This window comes from Apteryx rowi, unplaced genomic scaffold (genome assembly GCF_003343035.1).
Source record: "Apteryx rowi isolate R43461 unplaced genomic scaffold, aptRow1 scaffold_543, whole genome shotgun sequence".
NCBI lineage: Eukaryota > Metazoa > Chordata > Aves > Apterygiformes > Apterygidae > Apteryx > Apteryx rowi.
This window is the reverse complement of record NW_020450809.1, coordinates 510,012-535,168: the sequence shown is the minus strand read 5'-3', so window position 1 is coordinate 535,168 and position 25,157 is coordinate 510,012. Positions and strand designations below refer to the sequence as shown.

General features: G+C 36.2%; 1 protein-coding gene across 3 annotated transcripts in view; it reads right to left on the bottom strand.

Moving 5' to 3' along the window:
- LCORL (ligand dependent nuclear receptor corepressor like) overlaps window positions 1-24,165 on the bottom strand; it is a 69,860-nt gene extending 45,695 nt beyond the window's left edge. For all 3 annotated transcript variants that reach the window (XM_026081339.1, XM_026081338.1, XM_026081341.1), the window contains exons 1-4: window positions 24,085-24,165; window positions 10,996-11,061; window positions 3,323-3,402; window positions 2,938-3,067 (exon numbers count right to left, since the gene is read on the bottom strand). In XM_026081339.1, coding sequence (XP_025937124.1) covers window positions 2,938-3,067; window positions 3,323-3,402; window positions 10,996-11,061; window positions 24,085-24,127 — 319 coding nt within the window. In that variant the 5' untranslated portion in view covers window positions 24,128-24,165. The remainder of the gene's footprint in view (window positions 1-2,937; window positions 3,068-3,322; window positions 3,403-10,995; window positions 11,062-24,084) is intronic.
- Between the last annotated feature and the right edge of the window lie 992 nt (window positions 24,166-25,157).

The window sequence follows — 25,157 nt, the reverse complement described above, 5'->3', positions numbered from 1 at the left end:
ATCACATTAATGTTGCATGGAAAAAAGAAACTTCCAAGAACATACACCATACATCATTTGGAACCCAGAAAATTAAAATTCAATCACCAAAATATCTGATAAAGCTCTTAAACAGCAATGGCTCTGCTATGTAATGACGATCATGTACACCACATTCGATAATGTTCATAGTCAAAGAAGAAGAAAGGGATTTTTTTATAGCACATTATAGTTTTTCCTTGTAACTGATTCTTTGACAAAAGAAAATGGATAGACTTTAATATGTTATGTAAGCAGAAAAGTCTAGTGACACACTCTGCTCACAACACCCAAGTGGGTTAAGAGGGATGGCATACTTATGCAGAAAACAGCTGGTTTTCAGATATGTTATTTAACAAAAACAACTAGTGTATCAGAGGCTACAGAAGATAACAAAAATTACTTTGGCTTTACTGAAGTTTCTGCTGAGGATAGTACTTCCTGCAGAAAACTACCTACCAAACTAGTCTTTAGTAGACATAAGATAGCTTGCACACATTGGAAGCATTTGGATCCAACGATTTCTCTCTCCAGACTTTGTTACCTCTAGCCTGTCAACAGTTTCACCCATCTTGGCAGTAATTATATCATCCCCTTCAAAGGAAAGGCCAATTATCTTTGTCTGGGATTCTACAGACAATCCTCATTTATGAATGCCTGAAGATTGTATTCAGTAGACAACAATATTTACAACACTGCTGCATGTCTGGAGATCTTCTGCACTAATTTCATGATGTCAGAAAAACAATCTGCAAATTAAAAAAAACCAACAATATACTAACTTGTTCTGAAAATAAAAGGATAATTAAAACGAGACCAATAAATGCAACTCACAAATTGCTCACTAGTCTTAGAAGCTGTTCTTAGAGGCCCTGAATGAAACTGTGCTGGTTATGATAGCAGGAGACAGTGTATGATCCTGAAGAATTTACAGTCAAAACAAGTGAAAGAAAGTATTACTTCCATTTTAAAGATGACAAAACAAGAACTCAACAAGTTTTTGAAGACTGAAATGGTATCTATTACAGTGCCAGGTACAGTAACAGTTCCTTAGCTAAACAATTATTTCAAATGTTTTTTTCTGACTCCTTTTTTTCCTAAGGATCTGATCTCAAAAGTCTATATAAAATTCAGAAAGCACAAAGAACACAAAGAGTTAACTCCCCTCAACTAATAAAGCTCTTCATCTTCCTCCTGCGAAGCCCAGACAATTACTAAATACCTCATAATTTGGCTTCACATGCCCTTTGCTGATACAACAATTTTTTCCTCTTCACCTTCCAATATTTGAACAACTTATGAGACTTTGCTGGAACCTAACCTGAGGCAATAACCCTAGAAAACTCTTCAGCAAACTACCAGTTACCCAAGAATTCACAAGTCCTTCAGAAGACAACAAAAATAATCTGAAAAGACTTTCCTATTTGTTTTTTAATATACAAAACCTTTCTGACCCATCAAACACACAAAAAAAAAAAAAAAAAAAAAAAAAAAAAAAAAAAAAAAAAAAAAAGCTTTTTCTGAGAAATTTCACATAAATAACTCAATCTGGGCAAGGTGAGGTTACACCAAGTTTCATTTCTCCCATGATAAAAGCTCCTTTCAAGAAGAATCAAACAACAGCAAATGTTTTGATACTACACCTCAACAGAATCGTCACTCGAAGCACGAAGCAGGCCAATCATGAAAAGCTCTGTATGTCAAAAGATCAAGAAAAAAAGCTGAGAAGGTAGAAATTTGAACCTATTAAAATATCTCCCTGGGGAGATGCCATGCAACTGGGTCCTTGATTAAAGTATAATAAAAGTTTCAGAAGTACTGAGGTAGCAACTTAAATGAACATTGTATTTCAAATGGAAACTAACTGGACTTAAACAAAACCAAGGAAAGATGATGGACTCAAAATGCTCTGTTCAGAGGTTTTTTAAGCCCTAAACAAATTCTAGGATGAACAAACTCATGCCCTACACAGAAAAAGATTCCACCAACTCTGGCTTCAAGGGCACAGTACACTCTTCATACTACAGCTAGGCAAAGAGAAAAAATTATCTTCTCCTTTCCCCCACCTATGAGGAGAAAGAGAATATAACTGATTATCTCTACTTGAAGTTAGAGCAAGGGAGAACTGCCACGCTTAGTCCTACTCATCTATTTTGACATCCAAGTATACCTACTAGATCCAAGAAAACTTGTGAAAGTTGAATTTACTGAGTAGAGCCACATTCACATTCCTCACATGGAAATTTATGGTAGAAAATGATTATTTTAGCCTCTGTTGACAGTGACTAGTTTATTGCCAAGTGACCTAAATGAACCAAGCAGACTTGTCAGCCACTCTCATGTACTGCAATAACTTACAGAGCACCAAGAATGGGCATAGCATTCAGTAACTCTGCATTTTCCTTGACTATGTTTTGGCAAGAAGTTTCAGCCACTGAGTTGCATGTATTTGAAATAGGAACTTGGATGGGAGAAGATCCAAAATTCCTTTTTAAAACCTGCAAGACACATTGTTTCAACTAAAAGATTTTTTGTTGTTGTTGAAAACTAGAAGTGAAAGCAATTTAGGAACAGAAAATGTTTAAACACTTAAGAATTCCAGAGAAAGGCACCTGAAGTTGATGTGAAGAGAAAAGAGTAGCTTATGGGAAAAAACAAACAAACAGGAATTCAAGAGAATAATAAATAGAATGCAATAGGTCTAACAGCAACGACAAGAAGGAAGAGGTAAGTAGAGCTTCATTTGCTGAGACTAAAGAAGATAAAAAGACTCAGGAAAAACACAGGAATACAGAACAGAAAAAAGAAACAGCATTCAGCAGATTAATAAAAACTAGTTAAAAATGAAAATCAGCCCTAAATCATTTGATTATTCTAGATTTCTGTCAGATAACTTAATGTAAAAGACAGTTTTATTACCTTTCTTTCGAAAGAGTGCATTTAGATAATTTTCTGCTTGGCATTCAATCTTATCAGTGTTGGACTGGCCCTGAGATGACAGTTCCTCCGTAGGCGTTGACTGTGAAGAACCGATAACTGATGCACGATCCTAGAAGACATGAAGATTATAATCTCTTTCAGAAGTTAGTCTAATGACATTACAATATACAATTACTGAGCTATTGAGTAGAAAAGACCCACTAAAAAGGTTTTACTACAAAACCAAACCACTTCTCTCACAACCAAACTATCTAGAGTCAAAATGCAGTATCAACCTATTTGCAAAATTCAGTTCTCTAATTCTTACTTTCCGACCAAAAACTGGGTGATAGGGAGTCATGCTTAATAGCATGTTCATACTTACACTGACTGTTTCTTTGTGTAAATTACAAAAGGAACATTTCTCATCCATAGACCAGTCAGTTAGCTCTTCTGGCTCACAGTCTTAAAAGAAGAAAAAAAAACCTAGATGTTTCAAACAAGCAAAAATAGGTTTCGAGAACAAAACATACATCCTACAATTCTCTTAACTAAATTAAAATGTAATCTGACATGCATTTTTTGGTACAGTATGAAATTCTTCAGATATTTCCAACTTCTAATTTGGTTCATATGGCTCACCTTTCAAATAGCAGAAGGCATCTGTCTTAAAATGAAAGTACACCCATACCTTTTGATTGATTACCTATCACAGTTACTGGAGGCAGTTTCTAAACACAGTATATAAAGCTCTGAATCCCAGTCATTATTGTTTTTAACAAAAGTTTGCAAGCCTATGAGCAAGCTGAGATAGAATTAGGATACAGTCTCTTCGCTATTTGCGCTGCCTCTGTTGTACTTACAATATTTTAATTTATTTTGTACCATCACTACAAATAAGCAAAACCCTTATGTTCACTTGTAACACTTGATTTATTCAGATAACTTTAAAATACATTATATGTTGCATCAGAAGGCAGATTTTAATCTAGTGAGAATACAGACTTAAAGACATCGCCTAGATCAAGTCCAGACTCCTCCTATTGAAAGAAGGCACATCATATATTTTCTTTAATCAAGTTATCAAGCTCCCTTTTAAAAGAAATTAGTGTTTTCCACCACATGCTCCAGTCTTCCCAAACCAACAATCACTGTAAAGCCGTTCCTAAACTGACTGTGCTAGTAGTTAAAACTCATCCTCCAATTTATTGTTTAAAATTTACTCATGGCAAATTATTCCAGTTTGCTCTTGTGACAACATTGTTCTTATACCTAAATAGCTATCACTCCTAAGTATTTAGCACCTTGATATATTTAAAGAGAATACCATTATCCCTCCTTTACCCTTCATTTTGCTAGGCCAGCCTAGTCCACCTGTTTTTCTCTCCTGAGATTCAGTCCCCATTGTCTTCATCTTCTCTGCACTCTTCCCATCTGAATTCCTGTTTCCTCAACACAGCTGACCAGTTCTCAAGGTGATGTCTTACTTTTACTGCTTTTACTTTTACAGTGGCATAAATCTTTCTTAAACCATTGGCAGTACCTTTCCTACAGTATCTATCTGTGCATGATTCTTTTCATGGCTACATTATAATCAGGTTCATATTCACCTGCTAACTAAAACACCAAGGCCTCTCTCTCCATCCCATTCATTTCCACTTCATACGCTTACAGCTTTTAGAATATTCTTTCCTTGCTAATCCCCAAATATGTTTCCTTCTTTTTTGTATCACTAAATTACAATCACAGTTCTGTTAGGGAGGTTCTTGAGGTCATTTACTTTCTATATGACATCCTAGTTTTCTCTCCATGTTGATAACACCATCCAGCTTAGTATCAGACAATTTTACCAGCATATACCTAAGCGTTTATAACCCAGGCATTAAGGACATTGTTGAGGGGAGAAGGGTTAAGGACTTTTAAAGGGATAAAACTTGCACGGGTTGCATCAGAGCTTAACCTGAAAATCTACTGGTAGGTAGTATAATTTATGGAATCAAGGTATAGCTTATTCTCTGCAGGAAACTAGTGACAGATTCCAATTTAATAGCCTCAGGTAACTGCAGCATGCTTTATTTCAATCACAACTAAAGTTATGAGGCCACTTCCTGAGAGAATGAGCTGTTCCCAACTTAACAGTAGTGCATGCTTTTAACCTAAAACCATCCACACAGCACATGAAGGTGGGGTAACTCAGCAAACTCTAAATAATCCAAACCTTCTTGCATGTGTTTCTTTCCAAATTCACATTACCCCAGATATTCATATCTGATACTCAATCAATTAGTTTTTATGTACACCTCTGTCTTGAACAGATGCTAGTTAAGCTGCCCACCTTGTTTAGGTGCAGCAAAATGTATGTGATACTTATATTACACCATTATGATACCTTTCAATATAAACTTCCTAAGGGAAGAATATGCATGCTATAAATCTCTCATAAAAGCTCCTATATGAGGAAAGCAATTACACAAAAATATACTCTGTAATCTCAGAAAAGGAAGCATTCAAGGGCAATCTTATTTAGTCACATCAATATCCATGTCAACAACACATTTTAATTAATAAGGTCACAGACTTCCATATGCAAAGTATAAAGACAAAAATCAACCACAATACAAATGATGAAGTCACAAATGCCCAAACATGCACACTGGCAAGGAGAATCAAGACAATAAAGCAAAACTCCACCTAACTGCACATTCCACACGAAATAAAATGAAACTGGGGGAAGAAAAAAAAAAAAAGACTTCTTAAGTTAAACGTGAACATAACCCAAGTAACTCTGCATTGAATACATTTGTTATTATTCAAATCTAGTTTACTCAGCTCTAAAATATTAATTTAAAACAGAATTCTGTATTAACAACCTGTTATATACTCCCAGGGATGCAAACCGAAGGTTTTGACAGGTTGGACAGTTGATGATCAAGAAAAACAGACACAGGATTTTCTTGACTGTACAGTAAGAACAATAATGAATTATTTTTGTTGAATTAATCTAGCTGTCCCTGACTGTCAGAGTGATTGTTTCAGGATGTCTGCAGTCTGCAAAAAAAACCACCACACCACACTCTTTCATAATGAGTTCATGTTTTCATAGTTTTCTTTGCAACCACAAGAAATCCAGCTATGAGTGTTGGGATTCTGAGCATAACTCCAGGACAGGTTTTAGATTTTGAGAGAAATTCTTTTGCCGTGGAATCCTGAAGTACACTTGGTTCTACTATTAAGAATCTAAATGAAGAACAATCCCTCTGTGTCACCACAAAGCAACATTTGAGAAACATCAGCTCTGTGTGAAAATAAATGTATTCAAAGAAGTGTAAATAACATAAAACATGATAACATATTAAGAATGCCAGGGGGTTAAGCAAGATTGCCAGAATAAAAAACACAAAATATAAAGGTGATGGATCATATCCAAAGAACATTTGGAAGAGGTGGAAGAGGGAGAGGAAGGGGGGAGGGAGAGGGAGAGAAAAGAACTGTTACCTGTAAAAGAGCAGTTATATCACTCCTCCAGTGGTTATTGTAATACTTTGATTAAAAGAGACAGCCTAAACACTGTCAGGGACTCTCCCCTAGCAGTCAAGTCATACTACAGGAAAAAGGTTACATGAGAGAAAGAAGAAAAGAGAAAAAGAAAGGCTTATCTCKTTGCCCTAACAAATTTATTTCAAATTTTCCTCTCAAACACAGCACATATCTTCCTTCACATCTGCAGAGTTTCAGCAGCAGCACAGGAAAGTCAAATTAGCCTGTGTGCACTAGTGCTGTTTCTGGCTCATTGACATGGAAAAAAAAAAAAAAAAACAAACTACCCATGTTTGCCTCTGTATCCAGTCCTTAGATAGTTTTACATCAGCTTTAGACCCAGACAACTGATTTTAGGCACCATAGATCTCTTTTGAAAGACTACCCTCAGAAAACCTTCTTCCTCACCTCAAACCAGTGTTTATCCAAAGAAAAAAACAAATTCCTAAAGATAACTGCCACGATTATTGCTTGATATATCAGAAGTACCAAATATATCAAACTACAGGCATCCAACAGTCTCAGGTCAGCATCACAGGAAATACACCACAGAGGCCACCAATATTAGTCTTACTACAGACTGACAACCATACTCTCAGAAAGAATGGAGGCAGAGATGGCTCCTTAAGCAGAACACACTTTCTATTAGTTGCATTCAGTTTAGGATCATGGTGATTCCCCTCATCCCACCAATTTTACCTTGTATTGGGGTCAGCTGATAAAAGTTTTGCTAACATCCTCAAACACCAGCCAGTCCACGAGAAGTTATTATAGACTGTGCAAAGAGCATTTAACGTCAAGCATGGTTTGGATTACTTGAAACCAATGTATTTTAATATAAAGCTGCTAAAACTATTTCATTTTTAAAAATAAAATAGTGAAGTTTGACAAAATTGCTATTCTGTTGTCATTTCTTAAGCCATTCAATCCTTTGTTTCCGCAACCCATTTTTCCCCAAGCAGTCATGTTGAATTACACAAATTAATAGACATTTGTAGCACTGAACAACTTCCATGTTTACCTCTTAAAATGGGAAATAATTGTCTAATAAATCTAAATATAAGATAGTTTAAAAAATCCTACCCTCACACTTTCCAAGACTTTCCACATTATTATAAATTAAGCTCCCCCAAATTTTTCAGCTATCTGTCACAATTCCAAACAAACCATCCCCTTCCTTTTTATATGGCACTACTAAGCAGCACATTAAAATTTCTGAGGTGCTTATCGCTTTCCTTCATCTTTTTAATTTCATAAAAACTTGAACAATATTAAAGCCATGCTCCTAATAGAAATTTTCACCCTATTACYTTATATGCTAATAAATGCTCCAGAACAACCTAAGGAAAAAAAAAAAGCAATCCTCCCCRCAAAATAAACTTTTCATCCTATCTAAAGAATTATTTTTTCCTGGCAGAAGGAATATGGTAAAAGTAAGAGCACTGCTTTTCTCTACACCATTCTTTTTTCCTTCTGTAAGAGAACACAGAATACCTTCGCCTCAAATCTCACCCAAAATGCCAGCACACGACCCCAAAAGAGAAATTACACACATACCAGATGATTAGAGGAAAAGCTTTCTAACAATTTAGCTAAATATCCAGAAGTAGAATGTAAAGAGTAACAATTTGCATGTGAATCTACTTAGTTGAAAATGGGTATAAACAAAGAATCAGGAAGCCCTAAGGATTCAGTGACATAAGAAGCCTCGAGCTAGTTCAGAGCATGACCAAGGATATGCCAGGATATAGAACTTGACACCATTGCAACCAGAAGCTGCACTGACAAAACAGTCAGGGAGAAACTGATACTGAATAATGCAGACGATGAGAATGGTTAACTAGCACAACTTAGTCCTACATACGCATCACACAAAAATTTTGAGACAATGAAAAATCGTGCTGTCTTCACGTAACTATTTGCTGTCATAGCTGGCTGTTTGAGTTCCTGATTAAATTCATTTGCTCCCTCAGTAAAATAGCTTATATGGTTTACAAGATATTTTTTTTATTCAAAAGGAAAACAAACAAGCAAACAACAAAACAAACAAAACCCAACCTAGTAAAATTGAAGTGTACCTTTTACCATTTGTGTTTGCCATTACAATTTATTTTCTCTCAAACATCTTTAAGTACAATAATTTCATCTATAGATCAAACTATTTCAGGACAGAACTAAAGAGGAAACAGCAATTAATACACAGACATGTTAAATTCCATGCCCATTAATCTTTTTTTGCTATGTTATGTACAATAAATAAAAGCAACAATGTAATAGGAAAATGCTATTGTAGCTAAGGGGCATGTATTTCAGTCAATTTCCCATTCTTGCATAGTGCTGTATAAGAAAAACATATAATTTGTCACGGGTTTATTTAAAGAAACAGATATTCTTGCTTACGAGGCATAACACTGCATGTTGATAGCACTGGTTCAGTGGTTACGATAAGCAAAACAGAGACCTTACCAGATGTAGTGATTTGGACATGATGCTAAGAGTCTAAAGTTCTAGTTCTGATTCTACCAACCATGCATTTTGTTAAGTGAGGCACATTATTTACTTTGTCTCTTAGTTTCACCATTTGTAAAACGGAAAGATGGCACTTGTAATTACAACAGGGGAAGATTTATAACCAATTTTACTTAAGAGTTTTGTACAAGTCTTTATAATGCACTTCAGATATCTATTTAGAAATAGTCATACCCTATACTAGACTCTATTGTGTTTGTACAAAACCTAACAATTTCTTTCAAACTGTCTTTCTGCTGTTATAAATACTATATCTACAAACATGAATCAAAAATAGTAAGGTAAGGAGGGCATCCCAACCTAACACTCTTCCTTCCTCTTTTCTCAAGTTGCTCCAGAAGCAAAATGAATGTAACAGATGTGTCAAACATATGGGCACAGGCTTCAGCTGTTCAGAAATTCAGGCACATTACTGGCATTCTTGCAAAGAAGAGAAAAAATTAGTTTTAACACTTTACATTTTAGATTAACATAAATTTATATTTGTAGGATAAAGAGTCAATTGTGCAGTCCAAAGCCACTTGGGCAGCAAATATCAGACAATGGAGATGATAAATAGAAGGTCACAAGAATTCTTCAGTAACAAGTGCTAAATAAACTAAAGCTTCTCCCAGAAGACAGCTCAAATATATACATGCAACAACTACAAAGAAGTAATATAACACTGTATTATGGACTATCAGGCTTTAACTGTAACATTTGTAGTCTGGTCATTAGCCGAGTAGTACACCAAACATCCTAAACCTCCAAACTGCTCTCCGCCTTATTGTACAAAAGACAGAAAATGCCTTTAATTTTCTTTCAAAATTTAAACCTTTTGATATCAAGGAATAATTAAACTTTAATCATTAATTAATGTAAAGCCTAACACTTTGCAACCCACTGGAATTGCAAACAGGAAAAAAAGGTACTGTACACTATTACAAGATTAAGAATGATCTGTTCCCTTTCCAAAGCAAAAACATGCTTCTTTCAATCACAGCAGATGGGAGTACGATTCATGAAAATAAACTTCAGCCCAAATTTACACATTTCTTTACTGCTTTAAAAGTCTCTATTGGCATGCTTAGCTTTATAACTGGCAGAAATATATTCTTAAATACCAGTAAAATAACATTTCAAGTTCTCCCCTTTCCCTTGAAAATATTGTCTTAAGCATATGATACAGGCCAAGGAACTTGCATAATCTGAAGAGGACAAAACCATAATCAAAACCATTCCAAAGCTATTTCCAGCAAACATACACTGTATATGCCACTGTCTTGTGTACCGGCAGTATACAAGTTACAAGCTCTACCAACTATACTATCAAAAAATAAATCATGAAGAAATGAAAAGGTAGGCAAAGGGACATTCTGACAACAGAAGGAAAATTTTTGTAAGCTATGAAAATGAACTTGACAGTACGCCTCCTTTTAACACTTCAAGGCAATTTTTTTGTTAATGGCTGATAAGTCATTTCATACTTAATTTAATTAACTAAAGACTCAAGTGTTGTAGCAGTTATTTCAGCAAAACCAAAAACATATGGGATAAGGATAGGTGTACACGGGTGATAGAAAACGCAAGAAAAAAGCCCAAACTCTCTAGACAACTACAAAAACAAACCAGCATTCATAATCTTCCTTTTCCCAATTAATGTTGATAGTAAGCTGAACTTCTTGTCCTCCCTTTCTAAGAGTTGTCCAGAAAGAGTTGTTAGTAGGAGATGCAACATTCCAGAAGAGTAAATCTTTCTCATGCAGCTACTCAGGCACGTTTAGTTAATTCAAATTTTCCTTGCATGAGAATAAGACCTAGTTACAATTTTAACTTGTTTTGCATATGCATAATACAGACAAGAACAATATATGGTCATATATGAAAAACAGATAAGAAAGAAAACAACTGAAGATTTCCTTTTCAGAATTCAGTATAAGCTTTAAACTACCTTTAACTAAAAAAAAGAGCTAGTAAAATAAAGCTCATTGCACTAAAAGCTGGCTCATTTACCTTCAAATAAACTGAGGTCTCTTCGTAGCCTTGGTCCATAAAGCCCTTCTAAAATACTTTCAAAACCTGAAAACAAAAGAAACATTTAAAATAGTAAACCAAAAGTTTCTTAAAAGAAAGCAAATTAGAGAACACTGGCAGCAAATATTTTGAAATTCTGCAGCAGTTTAGGAAATTGTAGCATTTATCACACAAATATTTATTCCTTCTTCTACAGTACCATTAAACAGAATTAGAAGATAAACATAAGGCAATTGCCATCTGCACAGAATCAGCCTATTAAGCCATGCCCCAACAACCTCATTAGACTTAAAATAACTGCCACAGAATCTTAAAGGTGGGAGGATTAACCTCATAGCTCTACCTAAGCAAAGTAGTCTTTCTTACATTGAGAAGCAGAATCAATGTGACAAAAAAACAAACCAAAACAAAACTTCAAAATCAGAAACTTCTCATTTTTGATCATCAGCATAACCTGAGTAGACTAGTAGTTCTATAAATGTAAAAAAGAAAGCTTATTTTGCTTTTTATGTTATAACAGTTCTCTCTCTAGTCCTGCATATCTGTACAAAAACGTTTTAAAATTGAGGATTAGATAAATCCAATTATTTTCTAGATTTACCAGCTAGTCTGTGTTAGGTATTTGGGTAAATCACTGCAGCCAGGGAGAAGACAGAGCAAACCAATGGATAAATAGAACAGAAGAAGAGATCCAGGACATTTGATGAAATATAGTGAGAATTTATAACATCTTCAGTATAATAAAAAGGAAGTTTAGTTCAATATAGAAACATTTTCCAACTGTCCTCTCTTTTCTCCTACAGACTTCCAAATAATAAGCCTATTTTCAGCTAAGAGGATAATTCAAAGCAGCATTTGGATGTTCTCATTCTTTATACTCAAGACCTGTCCATATTAAAGATGTAGCTATTTTACAGTACTTTGTGAGACTACTTTATCATTCTGCTACATAAAACAGATATCTTCAGGAAACAATTACCATCAATAGAAAAAAATTTGCTCATCAGCTGTGATGCCCTCTAACAACACAATATACAGCTGTTGTAACACTAAATCACATTAAACTTATTGTTTTAGATTGTATATACACTAGTATGAGGAGGAGTAAATATCTACCATACCCTGATCAGCATGTTAAATAATATGTTCAAATCCTAAAGCAGATAAGAGAAGTTATCTTAACACAGAAGAGCTGTTTAGCTTGATTAGTCACACTGCCTTAAAAATTTGCCTTTCAATTTTGTATTCATATAATTATAGTGATTTTTATATATTAATTAATTTTATATTTATATAATTACATTCAATTTATTATAATTGTAATTACTATAAATCTATGATTTGTGCTATAAATATATATACTTCTACTTTAATTTTCCCCTTTTCTTTGTAATAAATGTGGTACTATGCAGGAACAGGAACACAAATTAATTGACAAAACTACTGTCTTCTCACAGATTTTTTAAAATACAACCTACAAAAATTAGAAAGCAAAAATCCAAGACCCAAGTGTACACTAAAAGTTATCTTAAAGTATTATCCACTAATGTTAGATTCAATGTAATATAAATTCACATATTAGCATTGCACAAATTCTCAGTTCTTCTGGCTTCAAACAATTACGGACAACACAAAAGCAAAAGAGATGAAGTCTGAAGTTAAAAGAGCAATTATTTCCTAAAACACAAGTGTGACAAAATATATGCTATATTTATACTGCAAGCCATTTTAGTGAGCAGCTAGCCAATATTTAGGTTCTTGCAAGTTATCATCACCGGGTAAAAACACCATTGGTGTGAAGTATCTCTTGGAGACAGTTCTTACTCCAAAAGAACATATACCAACTCCCACTACTCCGCACTTTGTAAACCAAACAGAGAATTTGTTTACAATTCCAGTCAGCACTCAGAAAACTCCCTCTATTTCCTGACAGCTATTTACTGTTTTTTCCTTTTTTTCTGGAGTGGGGGGTGGGAGGGTGTTCTTTGTTTCTGCCTTTGTTTTCCTATTTGCATATATCTGCTTGCCCTACTGCCTGTTTCTGTCTATGCACAAACATTGGCACACAAAACCCAGCTCTGTGAACTCTTCCTTAACAAAACTGCCATTTTCAGACCTCCATGCAGCTTGTATTAAGGATGGTGATTAGCATACTTTTCTCCCTCCCCACCCCCCAAACAAAGGACATGCCAACCCACTTCACTGCTTATTCACCAAATTTAGATTCATCTCACCCATCCAAAGTGAAAATACTCTTACAAATCCTCCCAGAACTTACCCTTGGAGCCATGATTTAGACTTACTCAACGTGAATATTTACTTTTTTCTCCTTGGATACTAAATCCTTTCTTTTAAAAACTTACTCATACAACTTTACAACATAGAGCCTTTTTCCAGCGCTTATTTATATAGTCTTCCGAGCAAAAATGTATACTTTCTCCACTTTGTACAGTTTTCTGCAAGGTCTAAGTTCCTCTGCTCCTTTTCAGCAGGATTGATGACATTTTTAGTTCAGTCTAAACAGGAAGAGTACATTTTAGTTTCTAGTACAGCTACTGATGAATATTGGCATTATTTCATAAAGTGCAACTACCTGAACCCAGGAATTTCAATAAAATTTCTTTTTACTTCATGAGACAGTACATATAAGAAAATTGTAGAAGCAGTTTTGGACCTCTTCAGAATCTGACAAGCCTACAAACAGAGTCAGAATACAAAGGTTCTTTGCTTACGCCTATATAATTCACCAAACAAGCAAAAAAATCTGCTCTGAGTCAATTTGAAAAAACTTTTCCCATCAGTCTCTTAGTTGCTGATCACCTTCTTGATTCCAAACTGGCTTTCTAAACTAATTTTAGGCTTTCTTCTCTCTCCAGACATGTTCTGGCTGCAAACTCAACAGAAACAGCTTGCTCTATTACTTCACATGTCAATAATCCTTTTTGCCTCTACTAAAATTCTTTTTTTACTTGCTTTACTTCTTGTATCTTCATGTAACAAGAATATCAGCTCTAGCCCTTACCTGACACCCTTTTGATCTAAGTAAGTCAACTGATACTTAGGGTCTTAAACTCTCTTCATGAGCAAAAATTTATGATACAGCTAGTCTCTTAACACAGTCTGTTTATTAATTAATTTTTTTCAGTTTGCTTTCCTGAACAAAGTAGTAAACGGTCCTTTCCCCCCATTAATCCCATGAATCTTTTTTAGTACTTATTCTTTAGACCCCTAAAAGCTCTTCTTTTACAATCATCCATTATCAAACCTATTGCTTTCCTCCAAGGATGGGGAGGCTGGAAGTTGTGACTTCCAGCAATAGGAAGGGGGTTTTCTTTTTCCTCTGGCAGATTCGGGTGCGGAAAAGGTATATAGCCCAGGCGGTAAGTGAGGAGGAACAAGTTCCATCAAGTTTGGCATCTGAGCCAATGGGTTGTGGCCCATGCCACTGAAAGAAAGCACTAGCTGATAACGGTTGGAGACTCCCATATAGGGGGAACGGAGGCATCTACCCACCAGTCAGACTTGCTGTCTTAAAAGGTCTGCTGCTTGTCCAGGGCCCAGATCTGGGACGGTACAGAAAGATTCTTAAGGTTCACCTGGCCATTGCAGTAACGCTATTTGACACTCATCTACATGGCCACCATGCTGCTGCCAAAGCAGAGCTTCAGCAGATTGAAGCTGACTACAGGGCAGCAGGGACAATGGTGAAGGGCTCTGGGGCCCAAAGGCAGATCCAGGGGAAAGGCTCTGGCAGGAGCAAACACATCCTGTGGGTGAACAACTGGCTGCACGGCTGCGGGCAGGACTTCAGCTTTTATGACAATAGGATCCTCTCTGAAAAACAAGGACTGCTAGTGAGTGACAGGATCCATTCAATAAAGCAAATCATCATTTTCAGCAGGCTTACTACCCTAGTTAGTTGGGCTTCAAACTAGGTTTATGAGGAAGTGGAGACTGAAGCCCAGAAAAAAAGCGAGAGAATGGCAGAAAAGGTACATGCACAGGATAGCGCAACATAGTCTCCTACATTCCCCCCGAGAAAGTGGCATAAGCATAAGTAACGTACATGAATGCATGCAGCACAGGAAGCAAGCACAAGGAAGTTGATGTGCATAACTGACCTCACTAGGATTACAGAGATGTAGTGAGATAGTTCACACAACTGGAGCACTGCAATGGATGGATGGATACAGGTTCTTTAAAAAAAAAGTGGGGAAAGCAAGGAGGCATGGTTTACAATTTATGCAAAGGACTTGAACGAATGGAGCTTTTCTATGGAATAGACAGTTGAGAATTTATGGGTCAGGATTGGGGGGGGGCAACAAGGGGAACATCATGGTGAGTGTCTGTTACTGACTTTTAAATCAATAGGAAATGGATGAAGCCTTCTAAAACCAGGAAAATGCTGCAGTCACAGGCCATAGCTCTCATGAGGAGTTATCAACTACCTTGACACCTACTGGAAAAGAACATAAGGGCATAAGCAACTCAGGAGATTTCTGAGGTACTTTGAGGACAGCTTTTGATGAAGGTGGTGGACAAGCTGAATAGAGGAGGCACTGCTTGACCTGCTACTCATTAATAAGGAAGAACTGATCAGGGACATGACAGCTGACAGCAGTATTGCCTGCAAAAGCCATGAGATAGTAGAGTTAAGATCCTGTGAAAAGTGAGGAAGGCAAGTAGCTGAATAATTACCTTGTGCTTCAGGAGAGCAGACTTTGGTTCAGAAAACTAGCAGGTAGGCTCTTGGCAGGGGGAGGGAGAGAAGCAGCAGAGGAGGCAAGGCAGCATCTGGGGCTCAGGAGAGCTGACTCATCACCAAAGACAGTCTCCTCAGAGCACAAAACTGCACTCTAATGTGCATGAAGTAAGCAGCATGTCAGCCTGGCTGAAGACTCCTGTATGAACTCAAACTCAATAAGGAAGCGTACAGAAGCTGGAATAGAAACATTGCCTAGACACACAGGGATGAAATTAGGAAAGTCAAGGATCAGCTGGAATTGAAATTGGTGAGGGACATGGAGGGTAAAAAGACAGACTTCTGTAGGTACTGCAGAAGCAAAAAGATGACTAAAAAAAAGGGGGCGGTCCCACTGCTGAATGAGGTAAGGGCATGTAACAAAGGACATGACAAAGGCTAAAGTACTTTGTGCTTTCTCTTCTAAAGATTTATACTGGCAAAGGTCTGCTCTCAGGCCTCCCATGTCCCTGTGACTAGTGACAAACTCTGGAGGCCATGAAGTACTATCCATGCTAGAGGAAAATCAAGGTAGGGGCCACTTGAGCAAACTGCATGCAGAAGTCCACAAGACAAGATGGGATGGCAAGTAAGGGTACCAGCTGATGTCACTGTAAAGCTGTTATCTATCCTCTTTAAATGGCTGTCAGAACAGGGAGAAACTCCCAAGGGATTAAAAAAAGGCAAAAATCTCATGTGTTGCTTGTGTCTGCATTGACACATCAGTGCAATCTTTTGCCCAACTGGTTCAGAAAGAGGAGAAGGCCAGGGGTTCCAGCAGTATTAACAGTAGATAGCCCTACTTATCATACAAAGAACACTTCCCTGTCTTACCTGAGCTAATAACTGATCTAAGTTCTAAGTTACCCATCAGCACAGAGCCAGCTGCAAAACCCACTGTTCATGTAGCCTTATGAAAAAGAGGGAAGGGGAAATGACAGTTTGGGGTAAAAGTCTACTATTACTACTAATTACTAATGTCAGAAAACACTTATTAGGGCATCAGGCTCACCTATGACCTGTGCCGAACATGCTCCAGGCATATCTATTAGCCAGCAGATACATTTGACCAGCTGTTCTCACAGTTGCTGCTGACACAGATTAGCAGGCTCCAATTTTGGCTCCCTCTATTTTATTTACCTCCAACCCCCCACAGTAGAAAGAAAAAGTGTGACAAAGCTAGAAGAAGGACTGTTTTATTAACTTACCTAAACCAGAAGTCTTAAAGTGGACCAAGGGTCTATGGCAAGGTCTTGTTTTAGGTAAGCTATTGTACTAGCTCTTTACAAAGTCAAAGAAATTGCAAGGGTAAGAGTAATTACCATTACTGAGCAATTCAGTCATAGTTACTCTGTGAATTAGTTCCACCATGTTACTTAGCATTCTGTTGAGCCTCTCTCTTTGACCAGCTTACTCAGAGAAAACAACCCCTCCATACATTAAAACAGAATTATTAAATCCAAAATAACTCTTTAGATTATCTTTTTATTTAAAATCTTAATAAGAAACTAGCTTTCAAGTGCTCACAGAGCTATACAATCTATTTCAGCTTTCCCTAACATTTATTACTGTCAACTACGTAGTGCCTGCCACATCTTAAAAGTATATCTCTATTAGAAAGTGTATGTGGCAAAAGTATGAAGTACAGACGGTAAAATTCTTTGTTATGAAAAACAGAATAATGATTAAATTGAGGCATTCCATGCAAGTTTCCCAGGTGGCACCTGTTATACAGATGGAAGTATTCAAGGAACACGAGGACTCTACCTCACTGCATGACCAAATTACAATCATCTTTCACCTATTCTTTACATAGTGTGGCTTTTACTATGAAGGCCACTCCCCTGTTTAATCCAGAGGCTAGTAAATAGCTGAGCTGTACTCATCACTGTGGGAGCTATCCATCTATAGATTTTTTTTTCCAGTCAAAAACTACTTTGCACCAAGTCTAGAGAGAAATAATCACACAACTGTAGGCTTAGTATTTTTAATACAATGACTGGCCTAGGTTAACTTTGGAACATTGTAATTAAGCAATTTTACAATACAGATTAAGGTCAACCATAAAAAGTATAAAAGTTCAGTTGTACATTAGCAATTGTTTTTCCACAAGTTGAAATTCCATGATGGTATTTTAGAGAGGAAACAGTTATTTTAACCTCCTGGTTAATCCCAAATCAATTCCATGTCAAATTGTATTCTCCCTCTTCCCTCCTCATGTAGTGTAGGTGATCACAACTGAAATTGAAGAAATTTGTTGAAAACATTTGCAAACAACTCTGATAGTGTGTTACAAGAACAGTCCAAAAGAACAAATGACACACAACAAATGGAAGCTGACATTTGAATATTGCTTTCAAATGCATCAGTTGGCAGATCAGAAGATAGGGGAGGTGATTACCATACAGTTGGAAAGAAGACAGTAGTGTATGTGCAGGTTAAATTAAAATGCTTGATTTGGTACCTTCTTCACCAAATTCATTTCTGGATTCCCCTAGTATTGTTTATGGCCATATTAATTCATGTATTTATATCCTCTCTTTTCAAATAAATGTCCACTTAATAAAAGCAGATATATTTTCATCCACCCTCCACTCAGTCCTTTGCAAATTGTCTTCTTTTTTCTTTTACATGTTTATGTTTCAGCAGTAATCCAATTTCAGTGCTTTAGTTATAGTGGGGTTTTTTTGTTTGTTTGTTAAGTATTTGAAATACTTTACTAAAATTTAATTTAATCCTTTTTTGGTAAAAAAAGGGGAAAAAAACTACCAAAAGCAAAAAAACAAGAATATATGCCTATTTCTTTGCTGTTTTACTCAGTGCTAGAACATAATAATACTAAATAATCTCAAGGAAGAGCCTCATAACTCATAACTATTGTTCACCTGAGTCTTAACGGATGCAGGCATATATTGAAGTACTTGTCTATAGCCACTTGGAATAGGATAATTTGAAATCCATGTAACCACCTACCACACTGTTGCCACAGAGAAAAGCAGAAATACTGGTGAAGGAAAACCCTATAATCCAACTTCTGGTCATACAAGTGACATCACAACAAGTTAGGTAGGAAAACCCTTCATTTATACTTGCCTCCCCCCCCCCCCCCATCTGCTGCAGCTTTTTACAGTTTAGGAAGATAAAAAGCAGATGGACTGATAAAATGCTTTCAGTGAAAATATTTATAAATATGTTCACTTTTTGGTTTGATATTTATCCAGGTCATAAAGACCATGTTTTATTCAGATCTCTGGATGCACAGCAGGAATGGTAGATAAGTGTCATCTCTGCAGACATACAAAATTCAAATGAAATAGATACATGCGTAACAACACTGCTTATCTGATTCATACTCACTTATTTTTCATCTTAATGGTGAAAGGTTCCCCATTAGAAGAGATCATATTGCTCTTGTATGCTATGTGTAAAGGAATTTGGAACACAGCAGGTACTTGCAAATCAAATTCTGTTTTTTCCCCTTCTTCACCATATTCTCATTCAAGACAGAGTGCAAGACTGCTGTACACTGCTTTGATGGACGCATGCATGAGTATTTTCATTTACTACAATGAAACAAGACTATGTTAAAACACTACAGCCTCTTGAGGCACTGAAGAAAAAAAAGAAAAGAAAGGATCTTGAGGCTTTGTAAGACAGATCTTTGTTAATCTGTCTAATAAAGACWGCAAACCATGTGTTGTAATCTTCAGAACTTGCTGCTGTCTAAAAACTAACTTCTTACAGGAACTTCCACCTCCCTCCACTTTGTGGCTTACTACACTATGAATCACATTTGAATTATGATAGTTTTTAATAAACAATTTCAGTTGCTTAAATCCAAATAAGCTGTTATTTAGCTTTTTAAATAAAAATCAGGCATCATTGCTCTCCCAATTTAAGAAAAAGGAGCTGTTAAATAACATGCATCATCAAGGAAGATCTATGTCTATTGCCGGTTTTTGAGTTCTTTTGTTCGATATTCTAAACAAAGTAAATGGAACAAAAAGTTACAGGAAAAAAATGTGCACATTGTAGGCAGTATGGAGTTTAGCACACTAATGCTGCCTTCTAAATCAAAGCTGAAATGTTAAAATAAGTTCATAATTGCTGATTTCAATTCTTAGAGGATTGTAAAATTTAACAAATGGTCTTTAAAATGTAATTAGGAAAATTCAGAGAATAGGATTAAGCTTAATGAGATTGTGCATACTACTGCCAGACACAGCATTAAAATGAAACTTTTTATTTTTTGGTGCTCTATAACGGTATTGTTACTTTACTTGGCTATTAAAGAAACTGGAGTAGAGCTAAAAAGAGTTTAATCCATGCTTCTGCATTTTCCTTTGACCATGAAATCATCACTATGTAGTCTTCATATAAATTCTGTTCCTGTTCTGAAGTCACACATCACAACCTATATTTTAAGGACTATTTCCTGATCTATAAGTAATATTACACAAATTGTAGAAGGAGGCTCAGAAACTAAAGTCACATTGGAAAGCAATTATGGACAAGCAAGGACAAAAAGACAGGCCCTATGCACGCCAGTCTAGTGTCCTAGATAACAGGCTAACCTTCTCCTTAACAACTAGCCTCCTTTGCTCCATATGCTTTTATTTAAGTAGTAATAACTTCACAGCAAGGTGCAATACCAGCTGAAACCTTCACTGGTAACAGTACTCTGGAATTGTCTTTGGGTCCATCAATACTGATGTTGCCATGAGAAATTAAAACAAACACAAAAAGCCCCATTCCCCTTTTGTTTATGAAAACTTTTTTTTTTTTTTTTTTTGGTAATGCTTAAGTTAGTTCTTCCATATCAGATCACTAGAAGATTTTTTCCCTTGGCACTTTATTCTCTTCCACTTAGCTAAAAGTGATCCCTTCTAATAACTACGTGCAATTAGAAAAAAAACAGATAATGACAGAGAAACTTCAGTGATACTTCTCCCCATTCTGTATAACTTCAAGTCTTGATTATTTAGTTTGGCTCAGTACAGAATTATATCTGAAGGAAGTTTTATGGCTTGCATTACTCAGTAAGTCAGCTACCTTGAATTTAACTAAATCGTACCACAGAGAGAATCCAACTTCATTAGTTCTGTTGAGCATTAGAACAGCCCTTTTTTAAATAAGTAACCTAAGCAGACAGACACCAAGTCTCTCAGAATGAATAACTTTGTTCCTCTGCTCTAAGTTCTCTCTCAACAGTGCTTCAATATTTATCTTTAAATACAGGCGCAAGAGTAAGAAGCAGTATTTTCTTTTGGCTTTCTAGAAAGGCACAGAGAAGTTATCTGCTTTTCTTACAGATTACCCCTTTCATGAGAATTGGGCTTGGAACCCACGTTTTGTCATTTTTTCATTTCTAATGACATAAAGTTACAACTTTCTAAGTTATAACCCCCCAGCCATTTTACAGGTGTTGCTTGCATTCTGTGTTCCACTGTATTCGACACTACAGAAGGACACTTGTTCTGCTGAAAAACACAACCTTCCTTAAAACACAGCCTTTTTTTTTTTTTTTTTTTAAATGAAGTGGTCTTCTGCTTCTAAATTATTAGGCAGGAAAAAAAATTAACTGCATCGGAAAATTTGAAACCCCTTAAGAATATATACATTTATTATCATCACCAAGTTACTTTGGTATGTCAGACTATTCTCAGTCGATTTAGCAAGCATTTTATAAATTTTCTGTAGCACTAATTTAAAATTTTTGAAAATGTCCAATAGTTATGTCAATCTTCTACTCTGTTACACCTATTTATCTGTTTCTCATTAGGATACAAACAGCAGCTCCCTTATTTGTTAAAGGAGAATACTTTGTATAGAAGAGAGTTATTTTTGTATTTTATAAGTAAAAGAGCAGCCTGTCTGACAGAGTAGCTTGAGAAGTTAATACTCGAGTTTCTTCTACCTCTCTCTTCCTTCTACAGGTCAGGAGATGCTTCCTCCCCACCTCTCCCAAGGAGGCAGAAAATGTATTCATACCTTAAAGTCTAGTTTTATTTACATGTTTACGTAATTATCCAAGTCAGCAATTAACCTTTTTTAAAAAAAACTACTATAATAACAATAGTAATTTGGAAAGGATCTAACAGGTTTTGAAACCACCAAGGTGCAGAGTTAAAAAAACAAAAACAAGCAAACAAACTTTGTCATTTATACAAATGGTAACAAAAAATAAGCTAACTTGCTAGGCAGAATATCCAAGATCTAGAGCATGACAACAGAAGCCAGGATACTTATTCAAATGTTTTCCCCCCAATTTATAATGTTACTGCAGAACATCTTTGCAGTAAAAGACATTATTTGACAAAATTCTGGACGCATTCTCAGTTAAGAAATAGCCCATTTTCCTTGCAAGAACATATATATTTTAGCACAGCTTTTGCACAGGGGATGGGATAGGGAAGGGGTTGTTTAAGAATGCTTGTCCAACTCGTATCTACTTTTTGCTTATAGCACCAAAAGAAAGTATTCACAGAATAGAAAGTTCCAAAACATTTACCTCAATACACTCTCATTTTCTTTACTGTATTGATTCAGATCCCTGAGCAAACAGGAACCAACATACCAGAGATTCCAATGTGAAAGGGAGGAAATCCTCTATTTAGACTCCAGCACAAGTTCAGAACCATAGCTAAAAAAGATATTTGTCCTCCTCTAACGCAAATCTTGACCCCAAAAATTAATCTAGTTGAGGCCACTTCTGCTGCTGCCAGCAAAGAGAGATCAGACAACCAGAATTTGCACTCTTGCCAATGAGATCTGAAATGGGACTACAGAACAATTTCAGTTCTAAAAAAGTCCTTGCTTTCAACCCTCCACATGGTGCTATCTTCAGGAGGTGCAAATGGTGAAAGTATATAGCTTTCAAGAAGAGTATATATGACAAAAGAACCAGTTAGACCATTAAGCAGTTCAGTAGAATGCAAAGAGGGAATAATCCTCCAGTGCTAGGAGACTGGAATTGGCCATACCTCAGAGGCAAAACAAAAAGAGGAAATGTCCTGCTCCCTGTCCCCTCCCCCTTCAGTTGTTCATCTGTTTTAAAGAGAAGTGTGGCAGTCAACAGAAACATTAAAATTTGCAAGTTAAGACCAAAATTAGCATTAAGTCAGAGATTATGTCAACTTTCCAGGTACTTGTAAATCGCAGTAGTAAAGATGAGATTCAATAAAAAACAAAGCGTCTCCACACTCCAAAGTTATCTTCCAGGCCAGTAAGAATTACTGCCCTTGTGGCCCTGTAAACTGGGGGGGGGGGAGGCATATGACACCTTTTACTGTAGTTTCTAGCTAAAATTAAAGTTAGATTTAATATGTATAATGGCAGCAAGATATTTGGTGAGATTTGTGCATTATTTATAGTTTGAGAAGCATAAGCAAGACACTTCAGATACAGAATTCGCTGTGGGTAAGGGAAGAGGATATTGCTTAAGTGACAATTAGTAGAATTTAATTCCAACTTTCTCTAAAAAAATTCTTTCTTTGAACAATGGTATAATCCCAGCTGTCACACAGGGAAAGTTACCTTCATATGGAGTTAGCGTGAATTTTACTGGACATCAAAATTAACCTATACTTTATGTGTCTACAACTCAATGAAGAGAGCATGGCTTTCTGTCACTGCTTATGGTGACCATCACTGATGCAGCAAACATTCTTCTTTGTTGTGTAACAGGCAGAGTTCTTCCACAAATTATGGTTTCATTCCTTGATAAAAGTTAGAACTCAGGAACAAAGCTGATCAAATTCAAGTCTGAGTAAATCAGTGCAAGATGCATCAGGCCCCTACAGTGATCTCAGAAAAATGTCCTTACAGAAGAGACCTATATCCATCTGAACTGTCTATTGCCACTTCTACCTCTATGTTCACCATTTGTTGGGTCTCATTAAGCTGCAGCAGAACAAGGAATTGACCACAGGCTGCTAATGGCTCCAAGGGACCTTAAGTACGTTTCATGTGAGTGTTGGTTAGAAATTCTTCAGCCACTGAAGTTTACCCTACCTCCTTTCTTTGTTCAAAACACTACCTCAAAAAGGTATCTCAATACCTTATGCTGCTCTGAACTGTGCTGGTGACAATTTGGGCTGGTTACAAGTTTATAGTTTGTACCCTTAGAGAAGAAAATCCAGACAGAATAAGTCAGTGTTAATAAGATACCATCCATCTTGGAAAAATGCTTGATATGTCCTTATACAGCATGAGGAAAGTTATTCCCAAGACTAAAACATAGAAACGACTGTCTCTTCTGGAGACCATGCATTTCTTAACCATGATTTGAGGGTATAAAAGTGGACCAAAAAGTTCACCTATTTTACCTAAAAAGCTCAGGATAGCTAGGCAAAGGCTTCTTTTCTTCATGAAGGTCTAATTAGATGTTCACTTATTCTTCACAGAAAAGTGAAGTCCACAAGCAAATCTGTAACAATAAATAGGTCACAACATCACTTTACTACTATGCAGTACCACACATCTTACCAGTGTCTGGGAAGAAGTCTAGCAGAAAACTAATGAATAAATAGGTCTGGCATGCTTCCTGGATTATCAGAATTAAAGAACATGAAGCCTTCTGCTAAGGAAGGGGAGCTGGCTGGAAGCTGTTGGAGAAAATACAGTTATCTGAAAATGCCAGTTCACTGAGCCAAAAAAATATTTAATTCAAAACATTCCAAACCTGATGAGCTTTTGAGAAACTGAAGCTTAGAATCCTGCAAGCTTTCAGAAGCATTCCATGCAACTGATTCCTGACAATAAATTTAACAAGAAAATGGACTTTCCAAAGAGACTGAGTTTCTACTTCATGGGAATTTTCAGGATTTTTTTTTTTTTAATTACCATTTCAGCCCTATTCAGAGTGCTTGCCTTCTCCCCCAAAATGCAAATTGTTTCTGAAATGATGAGGTAAGAGAAATCATTCTTATCCCCCAGCAGATCCGACTCCCTCATATTGAGAGATTATTTGTTGTTTTCCATTATAAAATAATAGTTGCAGAATTTCAAACCTGCAACAAGACTGCGCTCATATGGCAGCCCACTGAAATCAACTCCACACCCACCGAAGCTACAGGATCAAAGGCATCTTGGTATCTGGATGCCAAAACATCACCTAGTAAGCAAACTATCAATCCTATAAATAAACTGAAGCTGTTACATCTTGGTCATCATCTCTTCACATGTCTATCCTTTATTAATGCTATTAATGTCTTAAAAATATTTATTTCCAAACAGGTTATTAATATATATAAACTCTGAAACAGTTTATCAGAAAGTATTTTTAACAAACTTGGACACACCACAACTTTATCAGGAGACGAATGCAGCGTACCTTTCAAACTGGCAGTTAATTTGATAGTTTTTTTTTTTTTTTTTTAAGTTAATTATTTTGCATTTT